This window comes from Schistocerca americana, chromosome 1, assembly GCF_021461395.2.
Source record: "Schistocerca americana isolate TAMUIC-IGC-003095 chromosome 1, iqSchAmer2.1, whole genome shotgun sequence".
In the NCBI taxonomy this organism is placed as follows: domain Eukaryota; kingdom Metazoa; phylum Arthropoda; class Insecta; order Orthoptera; family Acrididae; genus Schistocerca; species Schistocerca americana.
In genome coordinates this window covers 1,157,789,906-1,157,812,002 of record NC_060119.1, presented here as the reverse complement: position 1 = coordinate 1,157,812,002, position 22,097 = coordinate 1,157,789,906, and the positions used below count along the sequence as shown (strand labels likewise).

Sequence of the window (22,097 nt, the reverse complement as noted above, 5' to 3'; positions counted from 1 at the left end):
GTAATCCCAGTCCACAAAAACGGTGACAATAATTTGCCTAGCAATTATAGGCCAGTTTCTCTTGTACCACTTTTATCCAAGGTCATTGAGAAACTAATGAGTATTCAAGTAATCAATTGTCTAGATTCTCATCAATTACTTTCAAATAGCCAGTTTGGGTTTAGGAAAAATCTATCAACATGTGATGCTGTTATGAGCTACATATGTAACTGTCTTGAAGCAAAAGAAGAAAAATTTATTGTAAGTACAGAGTTTTTTGATTTATCAAAAGTGTTTGACACTGTGTGCCACAACACTCTGCTGCTGAAATTAAAAACTGTAGGTTTCTCAGTCTTTGCTGTTAAAATTATTCAGTCATACTTATATAATAGATCTCAAACTGTTTACTTCAATAACCAATATTCTAGTTTCTTAGCCGTTAACCATGGTGTTCCTCAAGGGTCAATCTTGGGCCCCTCTCTTGTTCATATTATATATGAATGACCTACCAAGCAATGTAATAGATGATACTACAAACTGTTAGTTGTATGCAGATGATATCAGTTTAAGTGTTACAGTGCCTACGAACAATAACGTAAGTAACTCTACCTCACTCAAGGTAGATATACCTTCTGACTGGTGCAATGCCAAAAGCATGTCTATGGACATAAATAAAACACAGGAATTAAACATTTCTTATAACAATAGAATCACCTTAGAGACAGTTCCTGTAAAGTTTCTTGGCATTGTTTTGCAAAATAATTTAGGCTGGCAGGCACATGTGAATTATTTAACACCAAAAATTTCTAAAGGAATATTTATGCTCAGAAAATTACAAGCAACAGTAGATGAGAAAATTTTGCTTTCTGTCTATTACAGTTATATTCACTCTCATTTGAGGTATGGGACAATCTTGTGGGGAAATAATTGCTACTCAAAATGCTTATTTACAGCTCAGAATAAAGCTGTCAGACTGATATGTAAAGTACCTTCTAGAACTCACTGTAGAGAATTATTTATTAAACTTAGTATTATGACCTTTCCATGTATATACATATTTCAATGTCTCTTGTACATTAAAAAGAACTTGTCTAGTTTTGATCTGAATTCTGATGTACGTAGTTATAACACATGACACTGTAATGATGTAAGAAACTCATATACCAAAACTCTAAACAGCTCCAAACACACATCTGTAAAGCTATTTAATAATCTACCAGAGTCGGTTAAGAGTCTGGAGCTGAAAAAATTTAAGATATTTGTAAGAACTTTATTAATTCAAAATTGTTTTTATACAAAGGAAGATTTCTGTGAGCATAATTTCTAACATAGATTAATTATTTGCGTATTTATTGTCATTGTTGTTTGTACATTTATTGACGTTGCTTATACAAGCTTTACATCCCTGTAAATGTTTTGCTTTTGGGCAATAAAAATCGATCAATCAATCAGTCAATAAAAGAACATCATATAGAAACCTGTTCAAGGAACTGCGTATTTTAACCATTGCTTCTCAGCATATTTATTCCTCAATGGAGTTTGTTGCAAGTAGTATCTCTCTATTTCCAATAAATAGATCAATACATGACATCAATACTAGGAATAAGAACAATGTATCCTAAAACCTAAAATCACCTACCTTGGTCCAAAAAGAGATCCACTTTTGAGAAACACGGATTTTCAATAAATTGCCAGCAACCATTAAAAACTTGGTTTCAGATAGAGCACAGTGTAAACAGAGTTTGAAAGACTGTTTGATAAGCAACTCCTACTCCATAGATGAATATCTTAACAGGGACTTCCAGACCAGCTTAAGTAAAAATGTCTGTTACATTTCAGTTTTGACAGCAAGGCTAGGTATTTTGTGTATGATAAATGTATTAAAAGTGCATAACAATGTTTCATTCTGACAGTGTATTAATTGTATAAATATTAGCAGTAACAGTTTACTGTAATGTATTCACCTATCTTGACAATCTCCTGACTAATGATTAGGGTAGTAAATATTGTATTTAAATGTTTTATGTTTTTTACATTATTCTTTCTAACATATTCCACACGCATGAGAATCATCTCATTTTTTGGTCTATGGACTGAAAGCTGAACCTAATCTCATCTATCTTCAATATTAGCAGGTTAAACAGTGTGCCAGTTGTTGTGGTACCAGTCAGGTAAAGGTTATTTTAACAGTTGTGCTGGCAGATCTTGAAACTACTTATAATTTTGAACAGGAGGTGTTCAGACTATTGGGACTACATTTTGCTTAAATTACAAAGATACAACAGGACTTTTTTGTTTTGATATGAATGGATAAATACTGGAAATTAGTATTGCCTGTCGGTCATCTGCCTCAGCATCCATTCTTCCATTTATAGTTACAGAAGAATAATGACATTTCCACTCAGGAGGGCAATGCACCTACTCATCATCACTGATTTCATCTGAATTTATGTTATATTCAGGGCTTGGCCAGAAAGGAAAGTGACAGAACTGTGAGCTTCAGATGGTCAAGTGTTTAGAAAAAAATAGCATTTATGGCACTGGTCAGGTGAGACGTGAGCCATCTGTATTAACACTTAACCCAAAACATCTCAGAAATGTGCGTAACTAGAAACATGCAGTCTCTCAGACCACCTAATATTTTATGTCACAGAACTCCACATCAGTTGACAGAAATCAAGGAAATAGCCAGTTAATTCATGTTATAAGTAATGATACTGCGTGAAGAGTTTGACAGAGCACTGAAAGACCTGAGTCGATACAAGGCCCCTGGAGTAGACAACATTCCATTAGAACTACTGACAGCCTTGGGAGAGCCAGTCCTGGGGAAACTCTACCATCTGGTGAGCTAAATGTATGAGACAGGCGAAATACCTCAGACTTCAAGAAGAATATAATTATTCCAATCCCAAAGAAAGCAGGTGTTGACAGATGTGAAAATTACCAAACTATCAGTTTAATAAGTCACAGCTGCAAAATACTAACACAAATTCTCTACAGACGAATGGAAAAACTGGTAGAAACCAACCTCGGGGAAGATCAGTTTGGTTTCCGTAGAAATATTGGAACACGTGAAGCAGTACTGACCCTACGACTTATCTTAGAAAATAGATTAAGGAAAGGCAAACTTACGTTTCTAGCGTTGGTAGACTTAGAGAAAGCTTTTGACAATGTTGACTGCAATACTCTCTTTCAAATTCTGAAGGTGGCAGGGGTAAAATACAGTGAGCGAAAGGCTATTTACAATTTGTGCAGAAACCAGATGGCAATTATAAGAGTCAAGGGGCATGAAAGGGAAGCAGTGCTTGAGAAGGGGGTGAGACAGGGTTGTTGCCTATCTCTGATGTTATTCAATCTGTGTATTGAGCAATCAGTGAAGGAATCAAAAGAAAAATTCGGAGTAGGTATTAAAATCCGTGGAGAAGAAATAAAAATTTTGAGGTTCGCCGATGACATTGTAATTCTGTCAGAGACAGCAAAGGACTTGGAAGAGCAGTTAAACGGAATGGATAGTGTCTTGAAAGGAGGATATAAGATGAACATCAACAAAAGCAAAACGAGGATAATGGAATGTAGTCGAATTAAATCAGGTGATGCTGAGGGAATTAGTTTAGGAAATGAGACACTTAAAGTAGTAAAGGAGTTTTGCTATTTGGGGAGCAAAATAACTGATGATGGTTGAAGTAGAGAGGATACAAAATGTAGATTGGCAATGGCAAGGAAAGCATTTCTGAAGAAGAGAAATTTGTTAACATCGAGTATTGATTTAAGTGTCAGGAAGTCGTTTCTGAAAATATTTGTATGGAGTGTAGCCATGTATGGAAGTGAAACATGGACGATAAATAGTTTGGACAAGAAGAGAATAGAAGCTTTCGAAATGTGGTGCTACAGAATGCTGAAGATTAGATGGGTAGATCACATAACTAATGAGGAGGTGTTGAAGAGGATTGGGGAGAAGAGAAGTTTGTGGCACAACTTGACTTGAAGAAGGGATCGGTTGGTAGGAAAAATTCTGAGGCATCAAAGGATCACCAATTTAGTATTGGAGGGCAGCGTGGAGGGTAAAAATTGTAGAGGGAGACCAAGAGATGAATACACTAAACAGATTCAGAAGGATGTAGGTTGCAGTAGGTACTGGGAGATGATGAAGCTTACACAGGATAGAGTAGCATGGAGAGCTGCATCAAACCAGTCTCAGGACTGAAGGCCACAACAACAAACAACACGTAAATTTAATGCTTTTCAGCCCATATAAACATTTTGTTGTTTAAATTATGTAAAATAAACACAAAATGTCACAAGTACATGCAGTCATTCAGTGTCAAGTTTCATATGATTTTCACCAACGTTATACCAGTTAATATATTCCATTATACATAAAATATAGCAGAAAATGTAAAAAAAAGATAATAATCAACTGAACTGAAATATATAAATGACATCTCTTTTGCACAGTTGCCACACATCTTTCTGCTGCATTCCAGGCAAACTGGGTGACCACATTTGATGCACTTATACACCATTTTCCTCTTCTTGGGCGCAGGGCACTTCATACACATGTTCCTTTTGTCCATTCTACCACTTGGTATGTCTTCGCTTGATTGCTGAGTGTCTCCCAGAACTTTGTGGATCATTTCCTTGATATTTCTAGGTAAAGTTTCAGTTTCCAGGCGTCGTCTTAGATGTGGCTCTATCAGCTCCATGGCCAGACTTTAGGTGAATTTGAGACGCGTTAGCATGGGGTTTCCTCTGTAGCACAAATACAGAACAAAACTGTTCATGCAACTGATGTTTACAAATGTGGTAAAGACTGCCATTGGCCAGCACCTTGTATGTCTGTTTGACGAATAATTGGCACATTTTGTGTCAAGCAAATCTATTCCACATTTTGTTGCATTGTAGTAACAAATAATTTCTGGCTTATTTTTTATGGTATCATTTTTAGTGGCATGGTGCTCTGAAGACATAAGAATTACTGCCTTGTTTCTCTTAGGAACAAATGAAACCAGTGTTGTATTCTCAGAGAATCCACATAATGCTGATCCAACTGGCTTACTTTTATCAGCATTGTTCTTTCTGACCGTTCCTACATATGTTAGTCCTCTCTTTCTCAGCTCACAGATAGTTCTGTAGATGTAAACCAGTTGTCAGCGGTAATGTTTCTGTTACTTCCTTCTGTTGGTTTGCACTGACGTAAGACAGCCTGAGCTGGTTTGGCAAGCTTTTTCTCTTCTTCTGTCAGGCCACATCCATCACTATCTTTCCCTGAATATATGTAGGCATTGAAGAGGTGAGCGCTTCCAGAGTCTGCCAGGCATATAATTTTTATGCCGTATATGGCTGGTTTGCTTGGCATATAAAAGCAGAAAGGACATTTTCCCCTGAATGGTACTAACATTTCATCCACTGTAATGTTGCCTTTTACACAGTATAATTGCTGAGAATTGAAAATGAATTTCTCAAAAAATTTGATATTGCAGCAGCGCGATCTGACTTCTTTCTTTCGTCTCTGGTAGTCGCATTGCCAAGTCTCAGGCTGCTCAGAAGTATTTCAAAGCACTTTGCTAGCATTGTCACCAGAAATATAGGATGACCTGTCAGATCCTTTTCAAAAAGAGACAACATATCTTCATGAGATGATTTGAATATTGATGTCATCATTAGAAGTCCTATGAAAGCTTTGATTTCAACGTTGTCAGTATCTCTATAATTGGACGGTTTAGTTGTTTCCTGCAACTTTGCCCTTATTGTATTCAGTTTCGTGTTTGTATGTAAAACAATTTCATCTATCATGTCATCATCAAGTAAATTCTCTCATATTTGAGATTTAGTAGGACTTTATCCCAAACTTCGCATTTTGGCTGTTAGGCCAGGCATTCCCCCTTTCAGAATGTTGTGCTCTGGTGTTCGTCTCGTTCCAACAGGCTCAGAATGTTCCCATTGGAAATTATTTTTACCATAAAATTACTGTGTTTGCTGTGAGGCATTACCTGTAGTATAGACCGCTCCAGCACTCCAGGGTCTTCTTCCAATAAAACATTTTCTTCACTAGTACCACTCTCTGTTTCATGGTGACTATCATCTATCACGAAATCTGGATCATCATCAGAATTGTCAAATGTGTCATCATTGATCCCATTTTCCTCTTCATCTAAATCCTGTAATTGCACTTGCACCCAAGCTTCCAAATCTGGATTAGCTGCAGATGTGTTACTCTTCTTAGAAAGTCGTTCCATGTTATACCTGAAATATGACAAATTCACGCATAGAAGAAGACGCTATAAAATAACAGCCACTGAAAGTAGAATATGTCGTAAATAGAGACATGCGGTCCATTGGACCTACCGAATTCTTGTACGTAACACGAAACATGCGGTATCTCAGGCACACTCCTCTAGACAATACTCTGTATGTCTTCACTGACGAGTAAAACAGACTGTTGACTGATGCTTTACACATGGTAAGTATTGCGGCGAAGGTACTGGGAAAGTGAAGCCACACTTTTTTGCAGTGCTGCCACACTCGACATTTAAAATAAATGAAGGTTCTGAGAGACCTATGTTTCGGGTAGTTAACATAGTTGCCAGACAGCAGTTGGTGCAGGAAAAGAGTACTGAACGAAAATACTTAGGTGGTGTCGTCAAGTTGTCTTGTGGACTTTCTTAATTTTATTTTCAATTTTTGTTACTTATACTACAAGCAAACTGAAATAATGCACTATATATTGTATGTAAAAATATTTTCATAAAAGACATGAGAAGAAAGCCAAAACAAAATTTGGAATTGCAAATAAATTTCCAGGGAGGAATTGTAAATTGTACATGAGATATTTTTATACAAGATTAAATATGTTTATTAATTTACTATGAACAGAAGTTTGTTGTCAAGGCAGAATATTCAAAATTTCTGGGTGTGTGCATTAATGAGAAATTGAACTGGAAGAAACACATCGATGATCTGCTGAAACGGTTAGGTTCAGCTACTTATGCTGCTAGAGTTATTGCAAATTTTGGTGATAAACATATCAGTAAATTAGCCTACAATGCATATTTTCATTCACTGCTTTCATATGGCATCATATTTTGGGACAATTTGTCATTAAGAGAAAGTGTTCATTGCTCAAAAGCGTGTAATTAGAATAATACTTACCTCAGCTCAGTACAGCCGATAGATACACATAAAACAGAACTGAAAATTTACATTCCTAGCTTTCGGAACTTTGTTCCTTCATCAGGGAGGAGAGAGGGGAAAAAAGGGAAGAAGGGAAAGTGGATTCAGTTACTCACAACCCAGGTTATGAAGCAACAGGGAAAGGTAAACAGGGAGGGTAGCAAGGATGGAGGCATGGTTGTCAGAGGGAAGCCAAAGATATTCTACTGTAAGTACTGTGCCAGCTTCAAACCAAAGAGGATGCATACAGAAGTAAAGAGGTATATAGTATAAACACAACTATGTAGGATGAAAAGATGCATGAATGGCTAAAGAGGAAAGGGAAAGAGGAGAAGACTGAAGAGTGAATGGGAGTGAGGCTGTTTAACGTAGGTTCAGTCCAGGGGGATGGTGGGATGAAAGGATGTGTTAGAGTGCAAGTTCCCATCTCTGCAGTTCAGAGGGACTGGTGTTGGGTGGGAGAAGCCAAATGGCACATACGGTGTAGCAGGTTCCTAGGTCCCTAGAATTATGCTGGAGGGCATGCTCCGCTACTGGGTATTGGGCATCTCCTTGGCGGACAGTTCGTCTGTGTCCGTTCATGCACTCAGCCAGTTTGGTTGTTGTCATCCCAATGTAAAAGGCTGTGCAGTGCAGGCATGTAAGTTGATAAATGACATGTGTAGTTTCACACGTAGCCCTGCCTTGAATTGTGTATGTTTTACCAGTAGCGGGGCTGGAGTAGGTGGTTGTGGGGGGATGCATATGATAAATATGTCTGCTTGTGTCTGTATGTGTGGATGGATATGTGCGTGTGTGCGAGTGTATACCTGTCCTTTTTTCCCCCTAAGGTAAGTCTTTCCACTCCCGGGATTGGAATGACTCCTTACCCTCTCCCTTAAAACCCACTTCCTTTCGTCTTCCCCTCTTCTTCCCTCTTTCCTGATGAGGCAACAGTTTGTTGCGAAAGCTTGAATTTTGTGTGTATGTTTGTGTTTGTTTGTGTGTCTATCGACCTGCCAGCACTTTCGTTCGGTAAGTCACCTCATCTTTGTTTTCACTTATGAAATTTGTCATTAATAACCCATCCCAAATCAAAAATTACAGCAAAGTGCATATCTGCAACACTTGAAAAAAGGAAGAAAAGATGATCTTCACTGTCCTGGTTTAAATCTCACTTTGATACAGCAAGGGGTGAATTATGCTACCACAAAAATCTTTGATCATTCGCCAAATAACACTAAAAGTCTGACAGATAGCCAGCCAACATTTAAAAGCAAGTTAAAAGAATTTCTGAATGACAAATCCTCCTACTCAGTAGATGAATTTTTAGATATGAAGTAGTAACTGAAAAAAAATTATTTTGTGTAAAGAAAACTTATGTTAAAGTGACACATTCCACATCATTACAAAATGTCATATTCATGATCTATAGAACAAGGATTAATGTATGTCTGTAGATGATTTACATGTGGTGGAGTGATATTTATAATAAAACAGAGGAAGCAATCATTTCTTTGGCATCTTTTACATGTTATAAATGTCGCATTTTTACAGTTATGTAGGTGTTTTAAAGTTTCTATAGTAAATAGTAAATCATAAAAAGCTCTCTCTCATCACACACATTGCGCACTTTGGCAGCAAACCATGCATAATATGTCATTTCACCATTGAGCATAGCTGGTGATGTATAATGGAAAGTGTTTTTATACAATATTTTCAGGGTGTGATTTCTTTTGCTTTCTAGATAAGATGTGATCAGTTTTTAAGCTTTTTCTAAAATTCTTTACAGGGTTGCAGTAGCTACTGAGGGCTGTTGGAAGATCAAAATGAAACTAATGGAATATGGAGGCCCTGCACTTTAATTACAATCCTTTCTTGGACATATTTGCAGAGTCCTCATGGTTGCGATACCATATTTCGCTTCGCCTCACCTTTCCATAATTTTATGACAGTATTGATAAATGCAGTAATTGATGATTATTTTGGTTTATTTACAGTTTACACAAGGTAAAAATTGAAAATGAAAACTGTTTCTGCTTAGGGACACAACCCCATGACTCTTGGATTATCGTTCTGCTGCACTCTTTCTGCTGCACCAATTGCTGTCTGGCAACTATGCAAACATTAATGGCTCATGCCTCTCCTGACCAGTATCAAAATTGCTATTTTTTCTAAATACTTGGCCAACTGCAGTCCACACATCCATCATTTTCATTTCTGGTCAAGCTCTGCATATAGCATAACTTTGAATGAAATCAATGATGATGAGGTGGTGTGGTTTTCTTGTCAAATACCCATATTGTAGCTCAACTGTAACATCTGATGTGTAATGGCAGATTTTTTGGATTTATCAGTTTAAAAATGTGAGTATGCTTGTAGTAACAGGTTTTGAAAGTTTTGGCTGTTTGGTATGTACAGAATATATTGTGATGGCTGCATGTAACTTTATATGTTGCATTTGTGTGTGTGTGTTCTTCAAAATGATAACTCTCGTTTTGTGCACTGTGCTAGATTGGGTCACCATTGATCTTGCCTTTGAGTGCTCTTCCAATGGAAATTTATGTTCTGCTAAAGATTCTTCTGAACGCAGCCTACTTGACAGATTAGATTTATTTAAGATTTATACTTGAGTTGGTCTGTGCTCACAGTTTTCTGTACATATTGATGGTCTATTTCTTAACTGTGTTAACTGTTAACTGGTGGCACCAAAAGTACCCTCTACCATGCACCATAACAGGGTGTCTACGACCCGGGACAACTGGGAGATCCAGGAAAAACCCAGGAATTTTTTCATCCAGGAGAAAACCGGGAAAAACCCGGGATTTTTATTTTTTTAATTCCGGGAATTTTTCATTGTTTTCTTCTCAGTTAATTTTTTGTAATTTTGACTGGTAAGAACCAATACTCTAACAAAGGATATTACTGTATCCTGTTACTGCAGAATAATACTGCAGCAATAAAACATAAACGAGAGAAAAAACGAAAATAAATTTAAGTTGCAAAGGAAATGCGCCATATACAACAACAAAACACAGTACTCATACAAGTGTCTGCCAACAGCAAAATGTGTCAAAGGCTTTAGGAAGACTATGCAATGCTTCGTAACAACAAATTGCATGATGTCAGAACTGTTAAAATTATATTTGTTTTAGCAGTTACGAGTGGAATCATGTGCATGTGCAGTTGAGTAGTATTTCTTCCGCTTCTGGCTACAGAAACGTGGCTGTTGGCTGTGTAAGCAATCACAGCATCAAAAGGGGGCGGCGGGGGGGCAGCTGGGTGCTACCGGGAAAAATTTTACTGGCACACCCAAGCTGCCAGATTCATGATGCATGCACAGCAGCCCTAGCTCTAGGCAGGGGGGGGGATTCATTTTCTTGAGGAAAAAACCTTGTTTCACAATGCCCTTAGCACCCTGTGCCCTTTGGTCTATCGATTATTCGTATGACTTTGAAACGTGTCCCTGTCGGTTTTTGAACATTGTTGAACACATTCTAAGTTGATTTCTGAATGAATCATAAGTTGATTTGGGAATGTGTGCATAGTGTACGTGATGTCTCTATCAGTGGAATCCTCATCACATCTAGAAATAAACTTTCCTGCAGACAAAAGGGGCTATACGAGCTGAGCAGAGTATAGCCGAATGAAAAAAGCCAACCACTGTCTGATTGTGTGGTTGATTGGTTTTGCGAATGATGAGCGTTGTTATGATTACCAACGAAATCCATAGATTCAGACTACCAGAGTGTGAATGAACGACTAACAGGAATAACAGGTAAGAAAGATTACGTATTATCTTCTCAGTGTATCCAAGAAAATGAAATTTTGACAGAAATTTTTTGGCCAGATCGCTATACTAGTAAGGACCAGTTGTACAGTCTCTGGCTAGCAGCTGATTTAAGGTCTATTCTGGAAGTACTGCAGAAAACGCGTTGTACGAACACGTAACAATGCCTAACTGGAGAATAATCGCGGGATAACTAAACTGGTGATCCTGGCAGAGTTAGTGAAGTTAACCTGTGAATAAGCTTTGACATTGGCAGGAATAGATACAGAATTACTCATGACGAGACTGTTTGTTAGAATGAGGAAGGAGAAGAAACGGGGACATCACTTAAATTATGGAAGAATATGACAATTCCAAATTGATATAAAAATTTCGCACTATTACTTTTCGGTCTCATGCTTGAGAAACTGGAGTGTATGAATGAAGTGTAAAACTATTTCCTAACATAAAGCTTTTTGCGTGTAGTAGGCCTAATAGGCATTTGATATTGGTACTTTGTGAATTATATTCTGCTATGCTATAAAAATGACCATTTGTACCAAAACAGTCTCATTTATTTGGCTTTTGTTACAATTGCTGCAGTATTAGAAAGGCCTATTTTATCTAGCAGACAGTGACAAAACACACGTAATCAGGTCGAGAAACCACACCAGTCTTGGGTCCTATTTGTATTAACAGATTTTTCAGTATTAGACAACGACATTTCGATTTTTCATGTAGCAAAACATTTGACGAACTTCGATGAGGTAACAGAATCTTTCGCAGGAAGGAAAGCACTCCATGTAAAGCTGTAGCAAGATTAGAGAGGAAAAATTCTGGGAGCTAAGGATTGAAGAAATGTGTACTTTCTTGCTTGTCTCTTTTCTTTACTGGTTTTATGTATCCTATACTTAATTTTATGTCACACAAAGCAGCAAGTTGTTAGCTCATAAGGAATAAAGAGTGCAAATTTTCTGAAGAGTTAAAAAAAAAAAATAAAAATAAAGAGGGGACAGGATGTCAAACCGGCTGACTGGAAGCAGGAGAGGCACTATAGGACATTTTAATTTCCACTGTCCTGAATATAGTTTGATGGCATCCATTACAAAATATACACGTTTCAATTCCACAGACTGAAATACAATGACGTGCGATAGAGGAATGCTGTGTGAAGAGGTGTGGCACTGCACTTTGGCACACTTAAGATCAAATAACATGTCTTACAGTTCCTCGGACACTTATGTTTTATGTATCAGACTCTTCAGAAAGATGTGCGCTACAAAATGAACATATTTTTGAAAATTCGATTTTTTTTAAGTTTTTGATATCCAATCTTAAACGTTCAAGTGACACCACTATCTGCTATTGCCCCGGTTCGGAAATATCGTAGATACGGGGCTGATTCGTAGAGCAGTCTGAGTTATAATAGGGAAGCGGGTAGTCTCCATGTGACCCGTGTTTACATTTAGTGATTTTGCTGTTTCCTCTATGTCTGCTGCACTCACATCAAATGAAAACAAAATTGATTTCTGAGGCCGGGAGGTGTCATGTGGATTAAAATACATTTACGTAATTATGGAAGACTAAAATACTTTATTATTTCAGATTTTATTTTATTGCCACCTTTCTGACAGTCAAGCATTAATTGCCAGAACAATGAAGTTATTTTTATCAGTTTGCTGAAGAAATTTTCTTTTATTAATCTTTTCCGCTGAGGCAGTCAATATATTTGAAACGAAGTGTTTAATTCCACACTATTGGCTAGTTTCAACTGTTCGGTGCATTTCAAGTGTATGTTTTCATCTTCTAGCACGTATGGCATTATGCCATAACAAAGAACCAAACGTGAGATAGCAAAGTACTGACACTCAAGGAAATTTACATTCCAAAAACCACATTGAAAAGCTTAATATCAGGTCGAGGCCTATTTCACTGGGAATCTGGGACTCGTTTAAAAATCAGCTCTTTGATGACAAGCCATTTAGAAGAATTTAGATCACATATTTATGTTGTTATTAAAAAAATGTACTGGCACATTTGTGTGATATATCTTAAAATGGAATACACGCATAAAAGGCCAACATTATATGTGAAAGCTTAGCCTCTCTTGCAGTGTATTGGCCTTAGAGACCAATATTATAAGTGAAAGCTTTGCTTTTCTTGTAGCAGCCTTACGTATATTAATTTAAACCATTAACTTTTCCTGTTCGCGCTACTTAACAGTGATGTTGCTATTGGCTGACTATACCATGTGTCGGAAGCTCTGAATATCCGCAGTCATCGGCTGGCGAGATCACGTGACATGAGCTATGACTGGCTTACAAGTACGCATCGCAGTCTCAATTTCAATGCTTCGGAAAGTAACATGTGGTGTGTGGTGGAATTCAAATTTATACTTTCGTAATACGAAACTATGCAGCGTACATGTTGCTGCACATCAAACTTTCCAAAAGGTGTTTTTTTCCCCTGAGTTTTGTTTTATAAAGCACCAGGAAATTCTACGCCCGTGTATAAAGCAATAACCATTCAAAGGATTGATAAGTGAAACAGTTCAGAGAGAAAATATACTGTCAGTTTACAGGGAAAAAACTATGTTTCCACCCGGGAGAAAGTGTATTTTTAACCAGGAAATCCGGGAATTTTTTTTCCTTGTGCACATATACACAATGCATAAGGTAGTTTGTGAAGTAGATGTAGGTGTAAATGCGAATATATGGTCATGCATAGGAAATTATTTTGTTGTATATAAAAACAAAGATGAGGTGACTTACCGAACAAAAGCGCTGGCAGGTCGATAGACACACAAACAAACACAAACATACACACAAAATTCAAGCTTTCGCAACAAACTGTAGCCTCATCAGGAAAGAGGGAAGGAGAGGGGAAGACGAAAGGAAGTGGGTTTTAAGGGAGAGGGTAAGGAGTCATTCCAATCCCGGGAGCGGAAAGACTTACCTTACGGGGAAAAAAGGACAGGTATACACTCGCACACACGCACATATCCATCCACACATACAGACACAAGCAGACAATTATTTTGTTGTCTGCATAATGCTGTTGTGTGAACTAGATGCTCCTATGGAAACTGCTGAACCTTTTTAACATGGCAGACAGACACAACAGAAGACTATTGAAATGCCTGCATGTTTTAAAGCTGGTCATCAGAAAGGGAATGTCGTGTGTCAGTAAATATGAGATAAAAATCATTGACTGCAGTATTGTGTATTTTGTTTAAGAAATGTTCATCGATCCCATTAATAGCAGGATGAAATTCAAGAAGGCAGGTTACGAGACTTCCAAGGTGCAATTCCACGATAAGTTAGTTACAGTATTAACTATGATCTTAAAATTATTAAAAGCTTAATTGCAGGAAAGATTCCAAGGTCATATAATAAAAGGGGAAAAAGTGCAAAAAGTAAATAAATAAAATATTGCAGCAGAAAATAATGACAAAATTGTCTCTGTAATAGTTTTCATAGTTGGTTAATTTGTAGGTATTAAGACCCTTGTAATGACTGAAACCAGCTATCAGAAATATAAAAAAAAATTGTGTACTAGAGTATTTTATTCAGACATTTTGAATATACAGATCATGTCTCCACCACAGCATAATACCACATTTAGTTCTATTAATTATTTCAATTCATTTTTAAACATTGAAAAACTTCAGTTGTGCAGTTCCATGAATTTTCCAAACGGCCATGCTAAAATATAAATTCTCTGTTGAAGGTGTTGAAGATTATCATCAAAATATTGAGCTTAATATTTAAACCAATATGGTTAGAATATAGAGTATCTTTTGTGTGTGCTCCCAAAGACATTTGTATTATTTTTTTACCAGATCTAACTTAAAATGTGATTTGATAACCATTATTGTGAATTAAGAAGAAGAATTATGTACTTACAGGGAACATGGAGAACTGTCCAGGCACTGTCAACAATATTATACCAGAAACCAGCATTAATGCTGTGATTGCCTTACTGGCTTATTATCCGGAGTTAAAGGATGTAAATGAGATGGTAATAAAGAAAGAGATTTGTGCTTGTCTTAAATTCTTCTGGGGTCTGATGCTTCTTCATAAATTCAGCACTGTACATCCATCAGTGAGCTCTTACAAGGAGTTTCTGGACAAAATCAAGAGGAGTGTTAGCTCTATTGACCCTGATGATGAACAAGCAGCTGAGGTAAGGGAAACATAAATCAGTATTGCTTACAAACAAATTTCCCCTGCCACAACTCCCTGTTACAACTCCATATGCATAGATAAGTATCAACTTATTACACTAGTGTGCAAAACTTTAGAATGAATGTTACTTTTGCATGATGTATCGCTGCCAAGTAACATAGCTCGGTGATACTTGGACTGTACAATGAAAGAACTGTTTCAGTACAGTACAGTTACTGAAAGAAATACGCAACGAGATGAACAGAAACGACATATTATTCAAAGACAATAATTATACTGAAGTCACCACAATTCATGATGAACCCCTGGGCATTACAAAAGATGGGACGTGATTCTTAATGTGTGTTATATTATCTAGCGTGGCTAGTAAGTGAGACATTATGTACGCATTTTTCGTATGGCGAAAATTTGAACCTGCATATTTGTGACTTGTTCAAACAATTTGCTTTCACACCTTAAATCATCAGATTCAAATGGCTCTGAGCACTATGGGACTTAACATCTCAGGTCATCAGTCCCCTAGAACTTAGAACTACTTAAACCTAACTAACCTAAGGACATCACACACATCCATGCCCGAGGCAGGATTCGAACCTGCGACCGTAGCAGTCGCGCGTAAACCATCAGATATAAAAATCAAATGCCATACCCTTTACTCTGCTTTCAAATACATTGTGTGTTATAACTATTCCACTACATCTACATGACTGTCTGTAGTGATCCACTCTTGAAAAGTGCGTAGGAAAAACCAGCACTTAAATCTTTCTGTGCAACCTCTGATTTCTCTTATTTTATTATAATGCTCATTTCTCTTTATGTAGATGGGCACCAACAAAATACTTTTCACATTTAGAGGATAAAGTTGGCAGTAGAAATTTTGTGGAAAGATCCTGCCACAATGAAAAGTGACTGTGTTTCGATGATTGCCATGACAAAATCTACATTATTTCATGATAATACAAAATGAGCTGCCTTCTTTGAACTTTTTCAGTCCCCTCCATCAGTCCCATCTGGTGTGGATCCAATACTGTGCAGCAGTACTCCAGAAGGCGGTTCAGTGTAGTGTAGGCAGTCTCTTTCCATATACCTCGACCATATTTTGCCAATGAAACACATTCTTTGGTTCACTTTTCCCACAACTTTATCCATGTAATTGTTATCCAATTTCAGTTATTCGTAATTGTAAGTGAAATATACGTGTGTGTGTGCGCGCCGTGTTACGATTTTTTGGAGGAGCGTCTGGCACTGTCTAGTGGGAGAAACAAAACACTCCAGTGGTCACAGGTTCATTTCACTGCCGTATAGTGGTGGGCAGGAAATCGCGTATGAAGTCACAGATATCACAATAACAACTTTACAAAATCTAACTGCGATTTCAGTCACAGTTAGCAGTTGCAAGTAGCATTTCACATTCGACGCCGTGAGCCATCTGTTGGCTGAATTCTGTACTGCTTTCTGCGATTTCAGTGACAAGTCGCAGCTAGAAGTTGCAAGTAGCAACTAAAAAGAACAGTTAACAGTGCCATCTGTTGGCTAAAGTTCATACTATGCTCATCTCTGTGACACGCTATCGAGTCCAACAGTGATTTCCGTGACAAGTTGCTCATTTAACTTTACGACTCTGTATCTCAAAATGAACAAAAATGGACTTGTACCACTATTGAAATAAGCCCTTCATATGCACACATAACACATTGATCTTGTGAGGCACAAGGCTCTCATAACGAACTATGTTTCAGAACAAAGAATGAAACCACATTCTTTCAGAATATAATGGAAAGTGTCAAAGGAAGCAGGCAAATGATGCAAATGGATGAAATAATTATACAGCATTGGAAAACAGGCTATGGTCCACAAACACATAAGGGCTGTACCGTGTAGCTTTATTTAGAGTAATTTTAATTCTTACTGTAACTGTAGTATTTAATTCAAAGATATGCACTTGAGCTCATGTGTTGTTGGGTGGCTTGTGCTGGGCCTAATCATTTCTTTCAGGTTTCAAGAGTAATTAAAGAAATCCTATGGTGACATTAAAGAAACATAGAATTGCTGCATAAATAAATGCATAGTAGAATGTTTAGAATGACAGAAGTAGTTAGACAGGAAACTTTTAAAAGAAGTAACGAAATCGTGTGACTGATGAGAGGAATGTTCTAAGGCACCATAAACTGTGGTAAACTTGAACATTAAAGTTAATTGTAGTGTACAGTGAAATTTGTGTAAGACTAAAACAAGTAGCAAAAACAAATATAAACAAGTGAATGCTATGGGTGTGAGAAGTAGTGAGAAATTTGGTGAGCAAAATGTTTTCGGAATCGCAGAGACAACCCACCTGCCAAGTACAGCATTCAAAATGGGCTGACACAGAAATTCTATCACTCTTTAGCATGTTTCTGCAAAGAACGATTATGTTATGGCATTTGTTCCCAAATGGATCACCACCACAAAGACCACCAGAAGGATATCATTTATTTATGTGTGTGTGTGTGTGTGTGTGTGTGTGTGTGTATGTGTGTGTTATTCTGCAAAAAAGGAGCATTGTAAAATAAGAAATACATCTACATCTACATTTATACTCCGCAAGCCACCCAACGGTGTGTGGCGGAGGGCACTTTACGTGCCACTGTCATTACCTCCCTTTCCTGTTCCAGTCGCGTATGGTTCGCGGGAAGAACGACTGCGGTAAAGCCTCCGTTGGCGCTTGAATCTCTCTAATTTTACATTCATGATCTCCTCGGGAAGTATAAGTAGGGGGAAGCAATATATTCGATACCTCATCTAGAAATGCAGCCTCTCTAAACCTGGACAGCAAGCTACACCGCGATGCGGAGCGCCTTTCTTGCAGAGTCTGCCACTTGAGTTTGCTAAACATCTCCGTAACGCTATCACGCTTACCAAATAACCCTGTGATGAAACGCGCCGCTCTTCTTTGGATCCTCCCTATCTCCTCCGTCAACCCGACCTGGTACGGATCCCACACTGATGAGCAATACTCAAGTATAGGTCGAACAAGTGTTTTGTAAGGCACCTCCTATGTTGATGGACTACATTTTCTAAGGACTCTCCCAATGAATCTCAACCTGGTACCTGCCTTACCAACAATTAATTTTATATGATCATTCCACTTCAAATTGTTCCGCACGATTACTCCCAGATATTTTACAGAAGTAACTGCTACCAGTGTTTGTTCCGCTATCATATAATCATACAATAAAGGATCCTTCTTTCTATGTATTTGCAGTACATTACATTTGTCTATGTTAAGGGTCAGTTGCCACTCCCTGCACCAAGTGCCTATCTGCTGCAGATCTTCCTGCATTTCACTGCAATTTTCTAATGCTGCAACTTCTCTGTATACTACAGCATCATCCGTGAAAAGCCACATGGAACTTCCGACACTATCTACTAGGTCATTTATATATATTGTGAAAAGCAATGGTCCCATAACACTCCCCTGTGGCACGCCAGAGGTTACCTTAACGTCTATAGACGTCTCTCCATTGAGAACAACATGCTGTGTTCTGTTTGCTAAAAACTCTTCAATCCAGCCACACAGCTGGTCTGACCATACTGTTGGTCTGATATTCCGTAGGCTCTTACTTTGTTTATCAGGCGACAGTGCGGAACTGTATCGAACGCCTTCCGGAAGTCAAGGAAAATAGCATCTACCTGGGAGCCTGTATCTAATATTTTCTGGGTCTCACGAACAAATAAAGCGAGTTGGGTCTCACACTATCGCTGTTTCCGCAATCCATGTTGATTCCTACAGAGTAGAGTCTGGGTTTCCAGAAACAATATGATACGCGAACAAAAAACATGTTCTAAAATTCTACAATAGATCGACGTCAGAGATATAGGCCTATAGTTTTGCGCTTCTGCTCGACGACCCTTCTTGAAGACCGGGACCACCTGTGCTCTTTTCCAATCATTTGGAACCTTCCGTTCCTCTAGAGACTTGCGGTACATGGCTGTTAGAAGGAAGGCAAGCTCTTTCGCATACTCTGTGTAGAATCGAATGGGTATCCCGTCAGGTCCAGTGGACTTTCCTCTGTTGAGTGATTCCAGTTGCTTTTCTATTCCTTGGACACTTATTTTGATGTCAGCCATTTTTTTTGTTTGTGTGAGGATTTAGAGAAGGAACTGCAGTGCGGTCTTCCTCTGTGAAACAGCTTTGGAAAAAGGTGTTTAGTATTTCAGCTTTACGCGTGACATCCTCTGTTTCAATGCCATCATCATCCCGGAGTGTCTGGATATGCTGTTTCGAGCCACTTACTGATTTAGCATAAGACCAGAACTTCCTAGGATTTTCTGTCAAGTCAGTACATAGAATTTTACTTTCGAATTCACTGAATGCTTCATGCATAGCCTTCCTTACACTAACTTTGACATCGTTTAGCTTCTGTTTGTCTGAGAGGTTTTGGCTGCTTTGAAACTTGCAGTGAAGCTCTCTTTGCTTTCGCAGTAGTTCCTAACTTTGTTGTTGAACCACGGTGGGTTTTTCCCGTCCCTCACAGTTTTACTCGGTACATATCTGTCTAAAACGCATTTTACGATTGCCTTGAACTTTTTCCATAAACACTCAACATTGTCAGTGTCGGAACAGAAATTTTCTTTTTGATCTGTTAGGTAGTCTGAAATCTGCCTTCTATTACTCTTGCTAAACATATAAATCTTCCTCCCATTTTTTATATTCCTATTTACTTACATATCCAGGGATGCTGCAACGGCCTTATGATCACCGATTCCCTGTTCTGCACTTACAGAGTCGAAAAGTTCGGATCTGTTTGTTATCAGTAGGTCCAAGATGTTATCTCCACGAGTCGGTTCTCTGTTTAATTGCTCGAGGTAATTTTCGGATAGTGCACTCAGTATAATGTCACTTGATGCCTTGTCCCTACCACCTGTCCTAAACATCTGAGTGTCCCAGTCTACATCTGGTAAATTGAAATCTCCACCTAAGACTATAACATGCTGAGAAAATTTATGTGAAATGTATTCCAGATTTTCTTTCAGTTGTTCTGGCACTAATGCTGCTGAGTCGGGAGGTCGGTAAAAGGAGCCAATTATTAACCTAGATCGGTTGTTGAGTGCAACCTCCACCCATAATAATTCACAGGAACTATTCACTTCTATTTCACTACAGGATAAACCACCACTAACAGCGACAAACATGCCACCACCGGTTGCATGCAATCTATCCTTTCTAAACACCGTCTGTGCCTTTGTAAAAATTTCGGCAGAATTTATCTCTGGCTTAAGCCACCTTTCTGTACCTATAACGGTTTCAGCTTCGGTGCTTTCTATCAGCACTTGAAGTTCCGGTACTTTACCGATGCAGCTTCAACAGTTTACAATTATAATACTGATTGCTGTTTGGTCCCCGCATGTCCTGACTTTGCCCCGCACCCTTTGAGGCTGTTGCCCTTTCTGTACTTGCTCGAGGCCATCTAACCTAAAAAAACCGCCCAGTCCACGCCACAGAACCCCTGCTACCCGTGTAGCCGCCTGCTGTGTGTAGCATGGATTGGCCCAGGTTTATGAGAAAAGACTGTTAACAATGAAGTCGAGTAAACAGTTAACTTCAGAAACACTAACCTTAGAATGATTTTAAAGTTTGTATGGGCACTTAGCAAACACTGCATATGAGGGACAATCTGCAAAGACATTACTTATTTATTTATTGTATGGCAATACGTATACATAGATTACAAAACTACTACAGGTCAACATTTAAGCATAGCTCTCCAGCATAAAATAACACAGCTAACAACAGTTGTAGGTGGATATCTAGGTCAGTTATGGATTGTATAACGTCACTTGTCACTGTGAGGAAATCTTCGAAAGGACCCTTGTAGGCATATGTGCGACATGTCAATACAACATGAGCAACTGTCCGTCATTCCGCACTACAGTCACAGGATTGTGATGAAGATTTGCTCCACTTGTAGATAGTGTCTGCATATCGTTCATGGTCCATTTGGAGGCGGTTCAAGATAGTTCAACGTGCTCGAGACTGGACAAATCCAAGGGGTTTTTTTCTGGATGCAAGGCAGCTTCAGGCATTATGAGGAACAGTTTTGATGCCAGCAGTGTTTTCATTCATAGATGGGACTGAATTCAGTTTCCATGAGAGTCCTGGCTGCGATGAGAGGAGGATGTCTTGATCTTAGTCTTTTTCACTCCGCAGGGAATACGTCGTCCATTATTGGAATGTTGGTGTTATTACCAATTTCTGGTATTCACGCAGTAGCGTGCTCTTGCATCTGATATCAGTAGCTGGAATGTGGCTCAAGACAGGTAGCCAGTATGTGGGAGCAGATCTTTTCACATCCTTGACATACCATAAGCCACATGTACTCTGGGGTGGTGCTAAAACAACAGTCACTTCCAGGCAAATAACTAAAGCCAAGAAGCAGAGGCAGCCACATAATCTCAAAGATCTCCTGGCTAAAATGAATTTGTCACAAGACATGCAAAGGCATTAAGATTATTAAATTGATGACATCAGTATATATATTGTAAATACAAACAACATACATTTTTTGTGTAAAAAATGAATTGTATTTATTGTACTATCTGTTATATATTTACCTAGTTTTTTCCTCTTCTATTGATGTTCTTGATGTAAGAGGCCAAATATTTAAGAAAGAGGCCAAATATTTATTTGTGACAAAATATCAAACAGTTGCATGGTATACCGCGAATAGACTAGCATACAGCGAGTTACTGTGCATGTCAGAGACTGTTCAAATATGAATGTTGCGCGATGTTGGCTGTGACATAGTCTGCTCGCACTGAGATGACAGTAATATGCCAAGAATCGCGGTGTGAGAATTTAAATTTGATTATTGTATATAAATGCAAAAGAGAACTGGTATATGTGTGCCTTCGAAGAATGTTGTAAACAAACCTTAGAATTAAATAGTTTGACTGTAGTTTGACACTCAGCCTCACTATGTAGGGGACAGTATAATAGACCATTTAAGGGAAAAGAAAAATTCTGTAAGGAATAA

At 38.2% G+C, this 22,097-nt stretch overlaps 1 protein-coding gene across 1 annotated transcript in view; it reads left to right on the top strand.

Moving 5' to 3' along the window:
- LOC124551651 overlaps positions 1–22,097 on the top strand; it is a 111,242-nt gene that overhangs the window by 76,598 nt on the left and 12,547 nt on the right. The window contains exon 4 of the mRNA XM_047126456.1: positions 14,805–15,082. Coding sequence (XP_046982412.1) covers positions 14,805–15,082 — 278 coding nt within the window. The remainder of the gene's footprint in view (positions 1–14,804; positions 15,083–22,097) is intronic.